The 16,314-nt window shown below is 37.0% G+C and overlaps 1 protein-coding gene across 1 annotated transcript in view; it reads right to left on the bottom strand.

Moving 5' to 3' along the window:
* Window positions 1–8,882: 8,882 nt before the first annotated feature.
* Window positions 8,883–16,314, bottom strand: part of ANOS1 (anosmin 1) — a 119,870-nt gene continuing 112,438 nt past the window's right edge. Inside the window, exons 11-14 of the mRNA XM_026047175.1 lie at window positions 15,619–15,790; window positions 14,057–14,277; window positions 11,043–11,184; window positions 8,883–10,356 (exon numbers count right to left, since the gene is read on the bottom strand). Of these exons, the coding sequence (XP_025902960.1) occupies window positions 10,298–10,356; window positions 11,043–11,184; window positions 14,057–14,277; window positions 15,619–15,790 (594 nt within the window). The 3' untranslated portion in view covers window positions 8,883–10,297. The remainder of the gene's footprint in view (window positions 10,357–11,042; window positions 11,185–14,056; window positions 14,278–15,618; window positions 15,791–16,314) is intronic.

The raw sequence follows: 16,314 nt of genomic DNA, 5'->3' as shown, positions 1-16,314 counted from the left end.
AGCCTCTGGGTCTCTTCATTGCTTATCTGCTCTTGTAYACATATTGTCTCTTAAGGTTTGGCTTTCACTCTTCTCTTGTCTACAGCAGCACTCTGCAGAGAGAGAAGAAGTTATGGTTCGAACTCTAAGCCTTGCCAGAAGGGGCAAAAGCTGTGATGTGTGAATCCTCTTGATTAACTCATTTAACTTTTTCTGTGATTTAACGCATTCACCCGCCTTTCAGCAACACCATTAGAGAGAGTGATGAAACCCATACAGTTCTCTGCACTGTGCAGGATGATGCTTGTGGTGGTCCATGTGTGATAGGGTAGACSTCAAGCCAGCAGATGTAAGAACTACGAAGCTTCAAGACCTGSAGGGCAGGGCATGTCAAGGGCATCTCAGTAAATCTACCTGAGTAGGTAACTCGCTAGAAAAAAAGGCAGAGAAGGGACAGCAGCAAACATGTTCACACAAGTGACAAAACCATAACAGCTGTTTTTATTATTTGAGATCAGGAGTGTACTCCCACACGGGCCCAAAGAGCATGTTTCAAAGCTTTGCAAAGACATACTTCATCTTGGAAGAACTGACGAACTCCATGAGTAAGTGCTACCAGCCTTTGACACAAAACTATTTCAGAACAGCAGCCAATGTTAGACCAAGCTAGTCTCTTAGTCAAATTTACACTGAGGACCCAAAATTTTAGTTCTGCTTCTTCAGGTATCTTGGTTATGGAACAAATCAAGGTATTTCTATGAGTAAGCTTTCCACAAGCCAAAGCTCAACAGAAGCAGGTCCATGTGGATTCAGAAGTTCTTAATTAGAACCACAGAAACACAGAACAGCTGAGGTTAAAAGGAATCTTGAAAGATCATTTGTCTACCCCCCTGCTCAAGCAAGGTCACGTAGAGCATGAAGCTTTGTGTGTCAGTCTTGTTTGCAGCAGATCCACACTTTCCCACTCTTTCCTAATCTCCTCCAAAACCTGCTAAATTCCCTTCAAGTCCTAATTCATGTCCTGTTTACAAACTGGCAAACAACCAGTATGAATTTCTCTAAAAATCTCTCTGAACAACTTCCCATTTTTCAAGGCTTGTAAGGTAATGTATAATGCAAATTTCATTTTCTATTAGCTTGGGATTTTACAAGGCCAATATAGGAAGAGTTTCATCCCAAATCTAGTAACTGTGGATTAAAGAATCTACAAGCTTCTTGCTCCAAAACAGTATTTTCATTTTCTCGGTAAACTGTCAGGTCAATCATGTAATKAAAATTATTCATCAAAATTATGGCATTCTTCCACATATCATATTCTGCAGATAACTAAGATCATTTTGCTCTCCATCTAGGTGCTGTAGTCTACWAATCTGAACATAAATTATTGTTTTAGCAGCACTCATTAATTTACAAATATGGCTGATACTTATGAGTTCAGTTGCTTCTACACACTTGCTACTATTTGCTGTAGCTAGCAAGCCTGTTCTTTAAATTAACAGTAAGCTTCCTATCCCCCAAAACTATAGGATCACAGAATCACACAATCACAGAATGGTTAAGGTTGGAAGGGACCTCTAGARATCATCTAGTCCAACCCCCCTGCTCCAGCAGGGACACCCAGAGCACGGGSCACAGGGCGGCATCCAGGCGGGTTTGGAAGACCTCCAGAGAAGAAGACTCCATAACCTCCCTGGGCAGCCTGTTCCAGGGCTCTGTCAATCTCACAGTGAAGCAGTTCCTCCTCACATGGAGATGGAACTGCCTGTGTTGCAACTTACACCCATTACCCCTTGTCCTGGCACTGGCCACCACTGAAAAGACCTTGGTCCATTCCTCCCTACATTCTCCCTTCATGAACTTATACATGTTAATCAGATTCCCTCTCAGCCTTCTCTTCTCCAGAGAAAACAGGCCCAACTCAGTCTCTCCTYRTACGAGAGATGCTCCATTTCTGTAATCATCTTTGTCGCTCTCTGCTGGACCTAGACTCTAGAAGCTCCCTCTTATACTGGGGAGCCCAGAACTGCACCCAATACTCCAGGTGTGGCCACATCAGAGCTGAGTAGACGGGCAGGATCCCCTCCCTTTACTTGGTGGCAACACTCCTCCTGAGGCAGGTGTGACGGATATGCCCCTTTCCCAGCTCAACATGACCTGTACCTTACATGCAGCCCTATTCAGTTGCTAACCACCRGCGATTTATCTAATCCTGGTAGGCACCTTCCTGATTTCTTCTCCTACTCRGACATCAACATAACAGTCCTGAAGGCTGCATCCCAACGGGGAGATAAGGCTCGTACACTAGCCAATGGGCCTCTGAAATGAAAGAATGATAAGATGAAAGTCAATCATCTTATCCTATAAATACGCAGAGAGTCCAAAAGCCCCTTGACTTCTCCTAGCACAGCAGTGGGCTGCACATCAGGATCTCCCCTTGAGCAGGGATGCATCTCAAGGATACTCCTCAAGATTGCGAGATGCCTTTCCACAACAGATTTGTGGTAAGTGAATATAGCRCACTTTCTTTAAGTTTTAATTTGTAACTGTGCACAGAAACCCTTAGTCATAAACCGTTGACCAGGTGTGGGACTACAACTGGATCCAGCTGCACCAAGGACTCCTCTTAGAAGGAACTTGGACAGCAAGGGGGTCCAATTCGAACCTCGTGACTCAACGGGAGGGTATCCCAAGGTAACTGTGTATTATCTTGAGCCTCCATGCAGTAAATAATAAGCGACCTTGCCATAGAATCTCATGAAATTATTGTCCATATTAATAAACCCTATTATTATTTCTTTCATACGAGTGAAGTGCATTTTGTCACTCACCGCTCCTGCCACCACTCGTTCCGTGACAGCAGGCCAGGATCCCATTGGCCTTCTTGGCCTCGAGGGCACACTGCTGCCTCATGGTTAACTTGGTGTCAACCAGGACTCCCAGATCTCTCTCTACAGAGCTGAGATATGAGCGGAGCTGATATGTAGCTGAATGGAGCTGAGCTGCTATATATAACAAACTCAGTGAAATTCAGCAGCAGATGTATTTTACAGAAAGAATAAAATGACTTTACTGGCAAARAACACTTTATTAAATTGGTTCTAAACACATGTGTACTATTTTAATGGCTTTATTTTCTTTTATTGGAACGGTAACACAAACCTTAATCTTCATAGCAATTGGCAGGATAGAAAAAAGAAATATAATCTGAATAGGTCAAATATATCCAAGATAAACTGATAAGACAATCTAAAATTGAACATRCAAAAAGAATGAACAAAGAGATTTTTCATAAAAGAAAATAATGTGAAGAAATTCAGAAAAAACAATTGTCAGAAATTAATACAACTTTCAGATAAAAAATACAAGGATCATTCACTAGGGATCATTATAGCTTTTAAGTTACCTGTAACCCTGCAAGTTGTGAAGCAGTTAGCCAAATTAAAAAATAAAATCACTGCATCCTGCTCAAAATAAGACTGCATTTGAATCTTAAAGTTGTCTTCTGTATGATTCAATAAGCACTAAACAAAAAATGAATAGCTACAAAGCCAATAGCTACCAATAGCTACCCACCAACAGCTCTGAGCTATTTGTGTTTGTGTGTGCCCCCGTGTATTCCTCTGTCCTCTGAGTTACAATCTAACTGAACTTTTAGACACTGTCATTGAAAATCTGAAATACTAGTATTTTAAGCAAGGGTTGCAGTAAATCTCTTAAAAGACATTTTAAAGATTATTTTGAAAGTCTGCAAGTAGCTATTAAAAACTGGATGGCTGCAAAGAAACAAATAAATTAGACTCTGTGCCACCTTTTGTCCCCAATCTTCCTTCTTTTATCTGTCATTTAGGCAGRAAGTGAAGCCTAACACTCTGCATCTAGTAACTAGTTAAATCAGGAAACATTCCTAAAAAAAATTTAAAGTATGAAGTGTGTTGGCTAATGCTTAATACGAACCCTTCAACTCAGAGTAAAACATTGATAATTTTGAACAGATTCCAAAAATATTACTGAGCAACTTGTAAAAAGGACAAGCCAGTCTTATTGAGTAGGCAGATATATTAGCATATATTTTACATAAAAGAATATRTGTTGCTAACATATTCCCTAACTTTTCTGAAGAATGATAGCCTGATATTTCTAAAGTTGATCTGCTTTTAAGAAGAGTGAGCTCTCATACATGAAGCTTACTATTACTACACAAAATCACCATCATGGGGGAGGAATTGGGTACAGCATTCATAAATTCTTTAGATTCTGAACGACATGGCACTCTATAGATTTTATAGCAAAGCTTATATTAAACATTAGCTGTAATCTATGCTCCTACCAGCACCTTCAGTAGAAGCACAAAGGCTACCAAACGTGATGCAAATGGGGACAGAGCAATTTGTTAGACCACGTCCCCTTCAGAGCAGCAGAGCTCTCTCACGTTGGCCGCCCTTCAAAGCTTCCCAGTGTTCTCCCATCATGTCCCAGCATGTCCCTTACAGGTGCTGCACTGTCATCAGTGGGCAAACAGTCAGTGTTTGGGCTGAAGGCCTTCCTACAGGAGGCTGGCATTTATCCAGGAGATGACAATACAGCACCTGTAAGAAGGCAACAGAAGTACAGAGGGTTTTTGTATGGTAAAAAGCTTTCATTGCATTAAATGAATTTTTCACTAAGTGGAATCTTACGATTATTGAGTGCATTCCAGTTTTAGATGCACATATGCAAGCCACAATAAAAAAAGTCAAAATGATCATTACTGGTCAATATTTAGCAATTTTGCTTTATTCCATATGAATCCACATTTTCCAGTCATTGCTTCTTTTAATCTAATGTTAAATAGAACATTGATTTGAAGTTATGGAAGCAAAAAATGAATGGATATTTTTAATTACATTGTAYAGAACAGTTAATTTATTTACTATCGCAAATTACCTATCAACAGTGTCATATCAGGCAAATTTTTGTAAGGATTTACCCTACAATAATGGAACATTGCAAAAGCATAGTGTAAAAGGAAAAACAATTCCCTACCCCAAAATAAAAGTAGTAATATGAGAAAGTGAAAAGGGGAAAATTTGAAGTTTATGTAGTCATTCAAGTTACAAAAAAAAATCTAAATGCTTATTAGGCATGGCGGAGGTAAGTAAAAGGCACACTTCTTCTGAAATATTTTTAAGAGATTTACTAAAAATCTTGCTGCTGAATGACTGCACATCTACAACAGCCAAAAAAAGGTTGAATGCTTGCAATAAGGTAGGTATTTGAATTTATTAAAAATATGTGATTTAAATCTGAGAATACTGGAGCATAAAATAGAAAGCCCTCCAAATATGGTGTCCACATGGATTGTATATGGTGTGTCTACATGGGTGGCTACAGCATGATTGTCAACTATGGCAATCGTGACTTGCAAGATCAGGCCACTGACATAAATCTAGTAGCATTTTAAATATTTTAAATTATTATTAATAAATGTGAACATACTTACGATGAACTATTACAACAGAGAAGGGGAGTCCACTGTTTGGGTCTCGTTTCTCACTTGAAGATTTGACTTTCAACATAAAAAATAAAATTATATCTAAATTTAGTTTAGGATAAATGTTTTAATTTATACACAATGAGATGTAGATGTACTCAAGGTAGTTGGCATGACACTGATTTGACTTAGATGATGCTAAGTGACCAAAATAAGGAAAATACATGTATATACTCTGTATTATATGGGAGATAATGTAGCAGGACTTCAGTGCAGGATAGTTTATTATCTAAACAGTATGTACAAATTCTAAACATGAAAATAATGAGTAACAGAAATCAGACTCTTTACATTTACATTTTTTTTTACAAAATGTTTTTACAAGTGTATTTTTTCTCTAAATAACATGACAGACACATACAAGATCAATCTTTTTGTATTACGTATATAAATAAATATTGACTTTAAATGATTGTTATAGGAACATACTTTCTACAGCCAAATTGGATAACAGATAAGCATTTCTGTTACCTCTGCTACAATATAATTAAGTAAAAAGGAAAAATTTTACATACAGACCTCTTTAATTACTTTGTAAATTGTACCTTACTAATATATTCAGTAGAGGTAAACCAGTCGTTAACATTTCATGCCCACAACTGAACAATGAGTTTTGGCATGCAAAACCATATATAATAACCAACATCTGCAGATATTCATTTACACTTTTTAAATAAAGGGTTCTTTAATCATTTAAAACTACATGCAACAGATTATTAGCATCATATTCCTGGTTACAATGCACAAGTTTGCATAACATTATTTTTAGTAATTGATGTTCACAGGTAGCAATCAAAAGGGTAGGAATATACTTGGCACATAGTATAAGAAAATGAATTAATAAATAAGTCAATATCACAACTACATTTACATATACACAAGACAAAAATAAAAATTTCTATGGTGTTGTACACAGAATTTAAAACAGTCTAGGTCCCATACTTTGTTCTGTGAGGCCCTGATTTAGGACAGCATTCAAGCAAATTCTGCCATCCAAGCTTTATTCAAGACATCACTACAGCTCAGTCTTAACTGTTAAGCTGTACATCCATCCCACTCACTCTTGTAAATATAGAAGCTTTCTTTTCTCCATACTTTCCTGAATCAGGGCTTACTTATCTGAAACTCTGCCAATTCCAGCTGGGAACATGGAGATGAATGTATTATGGATTCATTTACTCAGCATTTAGGTATGTACCCAATCTTACTAAAAGTAATGGTAAAGTCCCATTCACGTTAGCAACGGGCATTTCCTTGACATTGTGTATGACCCTGCCAAACTTTAATCCCACATCAGCATTGCCACAGCATGTCTTCAAATTTTTCTAAAGGCGTTTAAGTTGAGGATGCTCAGCAGTGCAGAATTCAGATCTCTTATATGTATTAGTTCATTGCCCACATGCCATATTTTTGATAAGTAAGCAAGATGATACACATAGCAGCACGGCACAGGTTCTGTCTTATTTAATTCCCCCTGCTCTATAAACAACTCAAAAACTGTCAAAACGGAAGTAGTAGGAATAAAACATTCCCTTCTTAACAAAGGTTCACTGTAGAAGAAAACAATAATTTCAGTTAAATAAAGCAGTTAGTAAAAACGGCATTATTCTGTAACTCTCCTTTAGGACATAAAAATAAACAAAATGCATTTCATCCAGAAGTCACCTGACAAATCTGTCAGAATCATAATATATAGAAAATATTACATTAGTGTAAAGGTGCAGAGTATCTAAAAACATCCTGACATTTGTATTAAATCTGTATTACACATCATCATTTGAGAAAATAAATCTTTAACTATAAATCAAGCAGTGAATTACAACCCTATTGCTGAATTAAATGCTTACTGTGATTTAGACTAGAAAATTAGGACAATAACCTGTGCAATTCAGTAAACAAGGCTTAATGAATTAGGCACTAAAAGCTTAAATATACACTGCTAAATTCAAAGAATGATCAAAAATCACGCACATTTAGAAATGGAATATCCATGCTTATAAGCTTGGTTCTATTTTTGCCTTTATATTTATTTATTTATTTATTTATGCTTTTGTCGGTCATTGAAATCTACACAGTTGAAAGGTGAGCTAATAAGTTGATTCAAAGAAGGAAAAATTAAATTGACATCTTAATGATCTTTGCATCCCTTTCTCAATATAATTCCACTCTATTATCTTTACTTATTCATTTATTTTGATGGCCACAATCTACTTTAATAAGTAAAAATCTCTATCTTGCTCAAACATATATTACTACTTTTTAAAACCGAATGTTTCAAGAGTCTAGCACTAGCAAACAGAGCAATTATTTTGACCCATTTCAGAAGAACATGGTTTCCACTCAGCAATCAAGACTGTTATGATCACTCAGTGATGCCAACTTCCCGTTTATCTACAACCAGGTTTGGCATCATTGTAACAAGGACCAGCATTCACATGCTATGCTTAGCAGTGTCACTCTGAATGCAACGTAATTTCATTAACATTAATCAAGTCAYTGTAGATTTGCTCCAGCATAACTTGAATAGACTCTGATTGAAAGGTTTAGACATAAGTTTTCAAAGAAGCCTGAGGAAATTTCTTGTCCTGATCCCACTGAATCATAATCTCTGTGAGGAAATGGAGCTTTCTTTTATCTTTACTTATGCCCTGTGCAATCTAAATGTTGAAGAAGTATTGCACACCAGTCTGATTCAAATTCTTATTTTTCCTTTGTAAAGACCTGCTGTACACAAAATATTCACATCCCGAAAAAAAAAATGAAACCCTTCTTTTCTGACAAAATTGAAAATWATCCTTTTGCACTACAGAGATTTTGTGAAGAAGAGATCATCTGTGTACTCGTCAGTTTATTTTGAAAAGGGGAGATAACAGAGTAATAGAAGAAAGAATTAAAAGCTCCATCACCCCTAGTGTTTTTGAAATAACAGTTAAAGGCCCAGGCCACACAGTCATACAAATTGTCTGGAAAAGTTCCTTGTGCACATCAAGGAACTTGATATCCTTGGGTGCATACCAAAAAACAACAACAAGCAAGGGGGAAAGAGAATGGGAAGAAAAAGAGTAACGCAAAAGACAGAAATGTAAAAAATAACTAGAACAAGCAGGTGCTCAGAAATTAGTTTAGTCCTCTGAAACCTCTGTTATAGCAGCCCATATGCAGCAAAACCTATAAACTTCTTAAATATGGGCTAACTACGTTTTAATATTTTTCGAGTCCTCTGCAATGCTAATYGTAACTATGATCCTCAGTTTCAGGCACATATTTCTTGTCTCCTTTACTTGCTTTCCTTCAAGTCAAATTTGCCTTTGTAAGATGGAATATAGTTGAATTAAAATCTGATTTGTTCTCTCTTGAGTATCTCAGGCAAATATGGCATAAAGGTGAGTTTGTGGCAGGTAAAGAAGTGGCTACTTTGTCTACTTTCACTACTGAATACGAGATATATTAGCCTCATACGATTATTCAGGGAACAATGAAATCTGTGACAAAAAATGCAGGAGCATTTTGAACACTTTGAACATTAGAAGATGATTACTTTCATGGACAGTGTTTATTATCAGACATTTTCCACCTTCTTGAAAATAAATCCAAGAAGTTCCTGTTGACTGTCAAAGGATATCTTTCTGTGTGGCTAATTATACTAGACAGTTTGCATTGCACAATAAGGCAATCTGCATTCCCTTATAGTTAAAAAGGGCACCCTTCTGCCTAAATTTGAAAAATGCATTAAAATAAACTACAACTCAATGATTTCCAGATGCCAGAATATTGTCACATAATTCTTTCTGTAAGCAGATTAGCATGGAGCCAATACATCTATCCTTCTGTTAAAAAGATCTATGGGGAAAACAAGTATGTGCATCAAAAGCCAAAGAAGCCAAAAAGTAGCTCTACAGCTACTTGAATAATACATGGGCCTCAGAATTTCTACTTCTTAAATGTTAATTTTAAGTATTTAGGTTTTCGCAGTTTCTTTTCAAGATAATAACTAAAAAAGTTAGAAATGGGATTTCAAAAGTCCTTCTTCTATCAGAAGTTAGTTGATGTTAATTACCATTTGTTTCTTTACAATGGTACAACTATCATACACACACTTCAGCTATAAACTATCTTAATGCAAGATCTCCATGCTTCAGAAGACATCACTGACAATGCATATGTGTCATTATTCTCCTTTCTGGTGGTTCTGCAGTAATTAAGTACTAAGTTATGGGTTTTATTACTGACACTTATTTTACTTATGAATTTCAGGCATATGTATATCTCTCTTAATAGTAAAAAGCTGCATTAAAAAAATAGGGTTTAAACTTGGGAAATGAAAAAGTTTTCAGTTTAAACACACTGATGTTCCGGCCTTCAATGTTCAAAAGTATGTATACATCACAGGACATTCTCTCAAAAATCAACATTACAGTGAGGAAGATAAAAAGCTGTATACGCTGCACCCTTTCAATCTACTTTAAACTCAGGAATACAAAAAAAAACCATGATAAACCATGATAAACACACTATTGGTTTTCTCACAGGTGTTGAGTTGGATGCCATCTTCAGCTTATTGTATAGTGGTGGTGTTGAAATGATACTTGTTGTATGTTTCATCCTTGTGTTGGTACACATACAATTTTTCATGGTTAAACTACATAGAAGTAGATATAAATCCTACAGGATGGTAACTTCCACCAGAAATTTGGATTCATTGCTCCACAGATGTTCATTTTTCTAACTTTGATATGGGAGCTCAGTTTTTTTTTTTTCTCAGTTATTTGTGTAATCACCTGAAAGAGTCTAATATTTCTCTGGAGGTGGCTTGTAATGATGTGGATGATGTTGCTTCAGATGAGGTCCTAAACAAAAAAAAAACAAAAAAAAAACAAAAAAACAAAAAAGGAAAATATACATGTATATTCCCTGAATGTGTAATACCACCACAGTTCAGATCTCATGAGGCCTCCTACAGCCCTTCAACTTGTAAGAGATCTGCCTGTGCTGACAAATATGTGCATGTTCACTCCAGATACTTTTAGCACGATGGTTAAAGGACAAAAAGATTAAAGTATATATGACTTTTGGACTAATTTGTTATATTTTTGCTGCGCTTCACAACAGTAAGCTATACTTTTCAGAAACTTTTACAATGCTGGAAAYAGCCATTAAGAAGTTTGCTCTGATTCAGAAATATTACCAGGCCTATAGTCACGCTGGACTGAGTGCACCACAGAAAGTCTGATCTTGGAAACTAAGCAATCCAAGACCTAGAAAGCAATGGGGGATAGACCAGCTTTTAATCTCAAGGCATACAGGTATCACCCAAACTAATGTGGCTGAAGAAATGGCAGATATCAGACCACAAAAAACTGCATGAGCCTCAAGCACTGCTTGCTGACAGACACAGAAAAGAATACTGGGTTAATATATGTTAAGTACATGGAAGGCTACTAGAATGAGTAAAGATTCTAAGGGCAGAACTGTTTACATGGCAGAACTGAAGATTTATAATGTCTCATCCTGTGCCAAAATGGGTAGTACTTACTGTGAGGCAAAAATGGAGGAAGATCAGGTGTTCGGAATGATTTTATTGTAGCTGGTCCTTCACCACCAGTTGTCAGCACTTGAACTTCTAATCGGTATAGCATGGATGGTCGCAGATTAGGCACAGTCAGAACATAATGATCCTGAAAATAAATAAAGCAAACAAATTAACTCTTATAATTCTCTAAAAATAAAGTCTAAAGTTGCTCTAATCAATTAACAGGTTAAACAGGTACTGTCAGCACTCAGAAAGTATTTGATTCAAATTCTGTTTAAAAGATTTGGCATATGTGTTATCTGGCTGGGTGGGTTTATTTTGAGTTCTTTGCCTTTGAATATCTCGATAAAAGGCTGGAGTCCAAGAACTGAAATGCATCTAGTTCTGAGTGCTCACCTACGTATTAAGTAGTTTTCCTAGATTATACGTTCTATCATCATCATAAGATTTCATGTGTAAGAGATCCAAGTTCTTCCCAAGTGTTCTTGAAAATTGGTAAATTCATCATTAAAATAAATATTATTTTTAATTTCCTATTCATTATATTTAATATAAAAGTTCATTGAATAAACTTGTCTATATTTCAGATCTAATTGTGTATTCTACTGGTTGGTAAATTAATTCATGGCATTTCAGAGGCCTCCCTTGCTCTAACTCCTGCAATGCTCCAATGAAAATAAATGTGGCTCCACTGATTTCAGCAGATTTGTTCTCAGTTACACCATTAGGGTCTGCCCTTGTGTTCTGTTGTAGCATGATGGTGGGTTGCAGTCTAGGTCATACTTTTCAGTGCGTTATAGCTTATGTGGTTGCTTACACCTGCACAGAATAACTTCAGAGAAAGGTTTTAAATGCTCCCAAATGTGAATACATATGACTAAAGACTGAAGGGCATGAAGGAATCAAAGTCTTGATTCAGCCTATTCTAAGCGGAAAAGGACTTGACAAGCACCCAGAGGACTAGTTCCAGAAATCGACTSCTGGGTCAGTGACACTGAACAGTGCTGAACACCCAGCGTGTTCCTCCCACCAGCCAGACTGAGCYGGCCAGGAATTTGCACGGCAAATTCTTCTGGCAGGCACGATACAGAGCACACAGCAGGGGGACAGAAGTAGAGTTGTGAGAATAACTGAAAATTTGGTTTGACTGCCAGAGCAAAAAGTAAAGGGGAAAGGAAAGAGAGAAAAAGCAGGGGGAAAAGTGTATTTTTACTGCYAGATAACTGCATATTCTAGGATGGAGGTGCTAATAATACACCTTGCTGAAGCTGTTCCACTTCATATAAAAAATTTAATGGGCAGGAGAGAGCTAGGAATGTGTATATCACACTTGTACACTCACTCAGATGCTCCCTTGTAACTACTCCTGCTCGTAAGCTTCTCCTGGAGTTGGGACCTTTGTATTTCAGCCGCTACTTGTGTAAATATTAGATGCTTACCAATCACAGTCTACTGACAAGAATATGTGAGTGATCCTCCCCATAAAATACCCTACATTCTGGTGGTGGCAACATTCCTCTGAAAGGCAGGAGATGTTTCAACTCAAACCACAGTTTTATGCAAGTTAAACAGTTGCCTTAAATAAACAAGTAGATAGACAGACAGATATTTGTGTAAATGAAATTCCCAGGCTTTACAGTAGTAAAAACAGAAGGAAAAAAAAAACAGATATAAAAACYTGAAACAAAACACAACGCACAGGAGTGTTCTGAATTAAATGCAATGTATATTTCAGACTAACTGGACCAAAAGCTTAAAAAAAGAAATTGAAATGCTGAATAAAACACAACTCTGTTCCTAAAAGATGAAAATTGCAGTGAAGAGTAGTATCTAATTGTTACTTTCCTTCCTATTTTGCTAAAGTGGCTGTTAACAGACAGAGGTCTGTGAGTAAGTAAATCAAGGTAATCCTGTCACGTGGATTGCTGAAGGGACCAAGGCTGTATCCACTAGGGTCCCACCTGGGAATGTAACTGGTGGGGACCACCTTGGGTTTACATCACCTATCACCACTATGCTCTGGACCAAAACACCTACTAGCACTGCACAGTAGCTGGCTTCATAGTTTTAGGAATCCACAGCTTTGCTTCTCCCCCTCACAAGAGGCCTCGACACACAGAGGCCCTAGCTTCAGGGCAGTCTGCTTTCCTGAATTAAAACAGAATTGAGAATCTTGTCTTGCATTTGCAGAAATTTTTCTGAATGTACGAAAACACCTTTGATGAACCAAATGTGAAAAGATTTGCAGACAGTTCTGCTCCAGACATAACTGCCTCGATAYACTTCCCAGGATTCAACAGGAAAATTTCCCATGTCCTTAGCAGACTTGGGAGTCTTAAGAACTGCTTAAGCCCTTTGGTTGACTTCAAGGGATCTCGCAACAGAGTGAATGAAGCATTTCTCACCTGCTTCTACCAGAGGAAGAACTGAAATAGCAAAAGCCATCTTAAAGAAAATGGAAGAATTAAAATTATTCATTCTTGCACTTTGAATTAACATTGAAATCTAGTCCTCTTTTAAATTATTTGTCAGTGGGACAATGATGCTCATTAGCAGAGGGTAAAGAGAGTTTTATTTTTCTTAGAACAAGGAATGACAGAGGAAAGGAAAATTCCCTTATAAAYAGCTATGTTCTCAATGTGGACACCAAATAATTAGTAAAACTATAATAACCAGTAAGTAGGACAGTCAGATCACGTAAAGAATTTGCTTTTTACTGAACTATAGTTAGCAAAAACTATCTGATGATCTTTTCATCCCTTCAGGCACTTCTCAGATATTGTTACTAATTAGACAATGGTGCATATTAAAATGTTTGATGTGTCATCCAGAAGAGTAGCTGTTCTTGAGATATATCTCAGATAAGGAGGAAAAATTAAAGCACTTCCTGCTTCAACTTGCCTGCAGATCCAGGGAGCACTGTGTACGACATCTGAATCACCACTGGAAACAAAAAACAAGGCACATACAYACGTGCTTTTCAAGCCCCTAGCAATGTAAATTAACAGACAACTTACTGCTGGCAGTATCTGCGACTGTGAAATGATGCTGTTGGGTAGGCTGTTCTGCCGACTTTCTGTGGTTACTTCTGCCCATGTGACCTGAAACCCTGTCATGGGCTGATGAAGGACTGCCTTAGATATCTTCCAGGAGAAATGACCAGTGATGTTACCTTCCTGAACAATGAAAGACGCAGATAGATTCTCGGGTTTGGCCAACACTTTGGGTAGAACTGGCACTATAAATTTGGAAAGCAAAAAGATAAGCTAAACTTTGAGAGAGAATGTTTTAGAATATTCACGTAACTTCACATAACAAGGTCAGACAGAGTTCCTTTTCTTGTGCTTACCCAGGATCCTGACAGCTTTTTCCCATCTCATTTCTCAGTGTTAACCAAATCCTACCTTATACCATTGGCATTTTGGGCCAAATTCAAACTTCACATCAACTTCTGTCAGCTAGAAGTGACAGAAAGGAAAGCCCAAGGCATCAGAATTGCCATGTAAAAGTATAAACATCTCATTTACAGACAACCATCCTGCTCTTCCTCTGCATTTCAGGATATGCGCTCTAACCTTTAATTCTGGACCACAAGAAAACCCACAGCATAGTGCAGAACTTCTTGATGTGGGTAAAAAGCAAAATTGATGCTATGAAAATGTTAAGTGAAAGGGGCACATTAGTTAGAGGAAACATAAGCCTAAGTTTTCCTGAGTATTGCAGGAAGATGGCTGTAATGCTGGAGAATGTCAGGAGCGGGGAGAGCAGTTAAGTGGCAGCAGTTGGTAGGAGGACTCTAAGATGACTCCCCAGAGCAGGGAAGTGTCATGGCAGCTTGTGAGGGGCTTGCAGTGAAGGCCACCTTTGAGCTAAAGGGTGAGGTTTCCAGATTTGACTAGGCAAAGCCAAGATGTCCTGATGTCCTGACCTGGTGCTGGCAATAGCCCTGTTTGAGTGGGTGCCTGGACTGGGTGACTCCAAAAGTCCTTTCCAGCCAACCTCCCTTTTATTCTGGAAATTTCTATAACYTTTCATACTATACTAACACTATGGCACCCCTGTCAAATGTCAAAGGGCTGCTTTATTTGCTTTTTGAAAGTAAAAGTAATCTAAACTAAGTTTAGATAGCAAAATAGCAAAATATTCACAAGATATTCTCAATATATTTTATATATATATAAAATATATATCACAAAATATTCTCAATAGCAAAATATTCACAAGATGGTCCATGCCAGCATAGTTATGATTACAATTATCATCCATTTTTATAATGAATATAAGTGAGAAAGTCTTCAAAAAAAAAATCCATGCAATAAATATGATCCTATTTTTACAAATAGTCCACTAACAGTATCACCTCACTGAACAACTGACTAAACYGTAAGTAATGTGCTAATCAAAATCTGTACTACTCTGAATTTTAGTTGATTTGTCATCTAAATATTAGTGGTCTTTTTATTTGTTCTGAATCTTTCATATCTTTCATATTCCATTTTAGAGTTGCTTTTAAAGAGGCTTTCTAGTGAGTATAAATGCACTTGATCCTATCTGGCAAGTACTTCAAATCATGCCTTACCTCCTTCAGCAGGACAATTAATGTGCTTATGGTTTTTCTCTTTAAATGTAGAGCAAGGTGGGGTGACAAAGAAAGCACTCTCAGCCTTAAAACGACCTTTAGATTTTGCAGGCAAAACAGTTACTTTGTATTTGCAAGAAAATGACAGGTCCTTCAGAATTATGTAGTTTTCCTAGAACAAGAAATAGAAAAAGAGCACATGTTGTAAACAGATCTCTCTCCCTCAAAAAAAAGGAATGAAAATCAAAAACATTAAAAAAAATCAACCAAATAAACAAACAAACAAACAGAAAAATTATGTTGGCAGAAGATGAAAAGTTTTCTCAAAAAAAAAAAAAAAAAAAATCTTGATAGGCCTAACTCATGCCAGCATGGCTTTTATTCAGAGAACGAAGCAAACATTGCTTATGCTATGATTATTTTCAGCAGTCAAATATTAGGATGGTGGTTGAATATGTCCTTTAATTCTACACAATTACTTAGCCATGCTGCATCAAAGCAACTAATTTCTAACATTTTAACAGTCTTTCTAGCATGATGGCAGTGGGGGTAAAAATGTAAGGATGTAAATGCTAATCAAATTAAATAAACATAAAGAAAGCTGAGTTAAGCTGCTGTAAATGACAGGCTTTGCCTACACTTTACTTTTTAAAGTGCATACAAAGTCTGGTGTGGCATTATGAATCACTATTTATT

This window comes from Nothoprocta perdicaria, unplaced genomic scaffold (assembly GCF_003342845.1).
Source record: "Nothoprocta perdicaria isolate Ctin4 unplaced genomic scaffold, notPer1 scaffold_109, whole genome shotgun sequence".
Classification (NCBI taxonomy): domain Eukaryota; kingdom Metazoa; phylum Chordata; class Aves; order Tinamiformes; family Tinamidae; genus Nothoprocta; species Nothoprocta perdicaria.
Note: the sequence above shows the minus strand (reverse complement) of the source record. Positions and strands in the feature narration are given on the sequence as shown.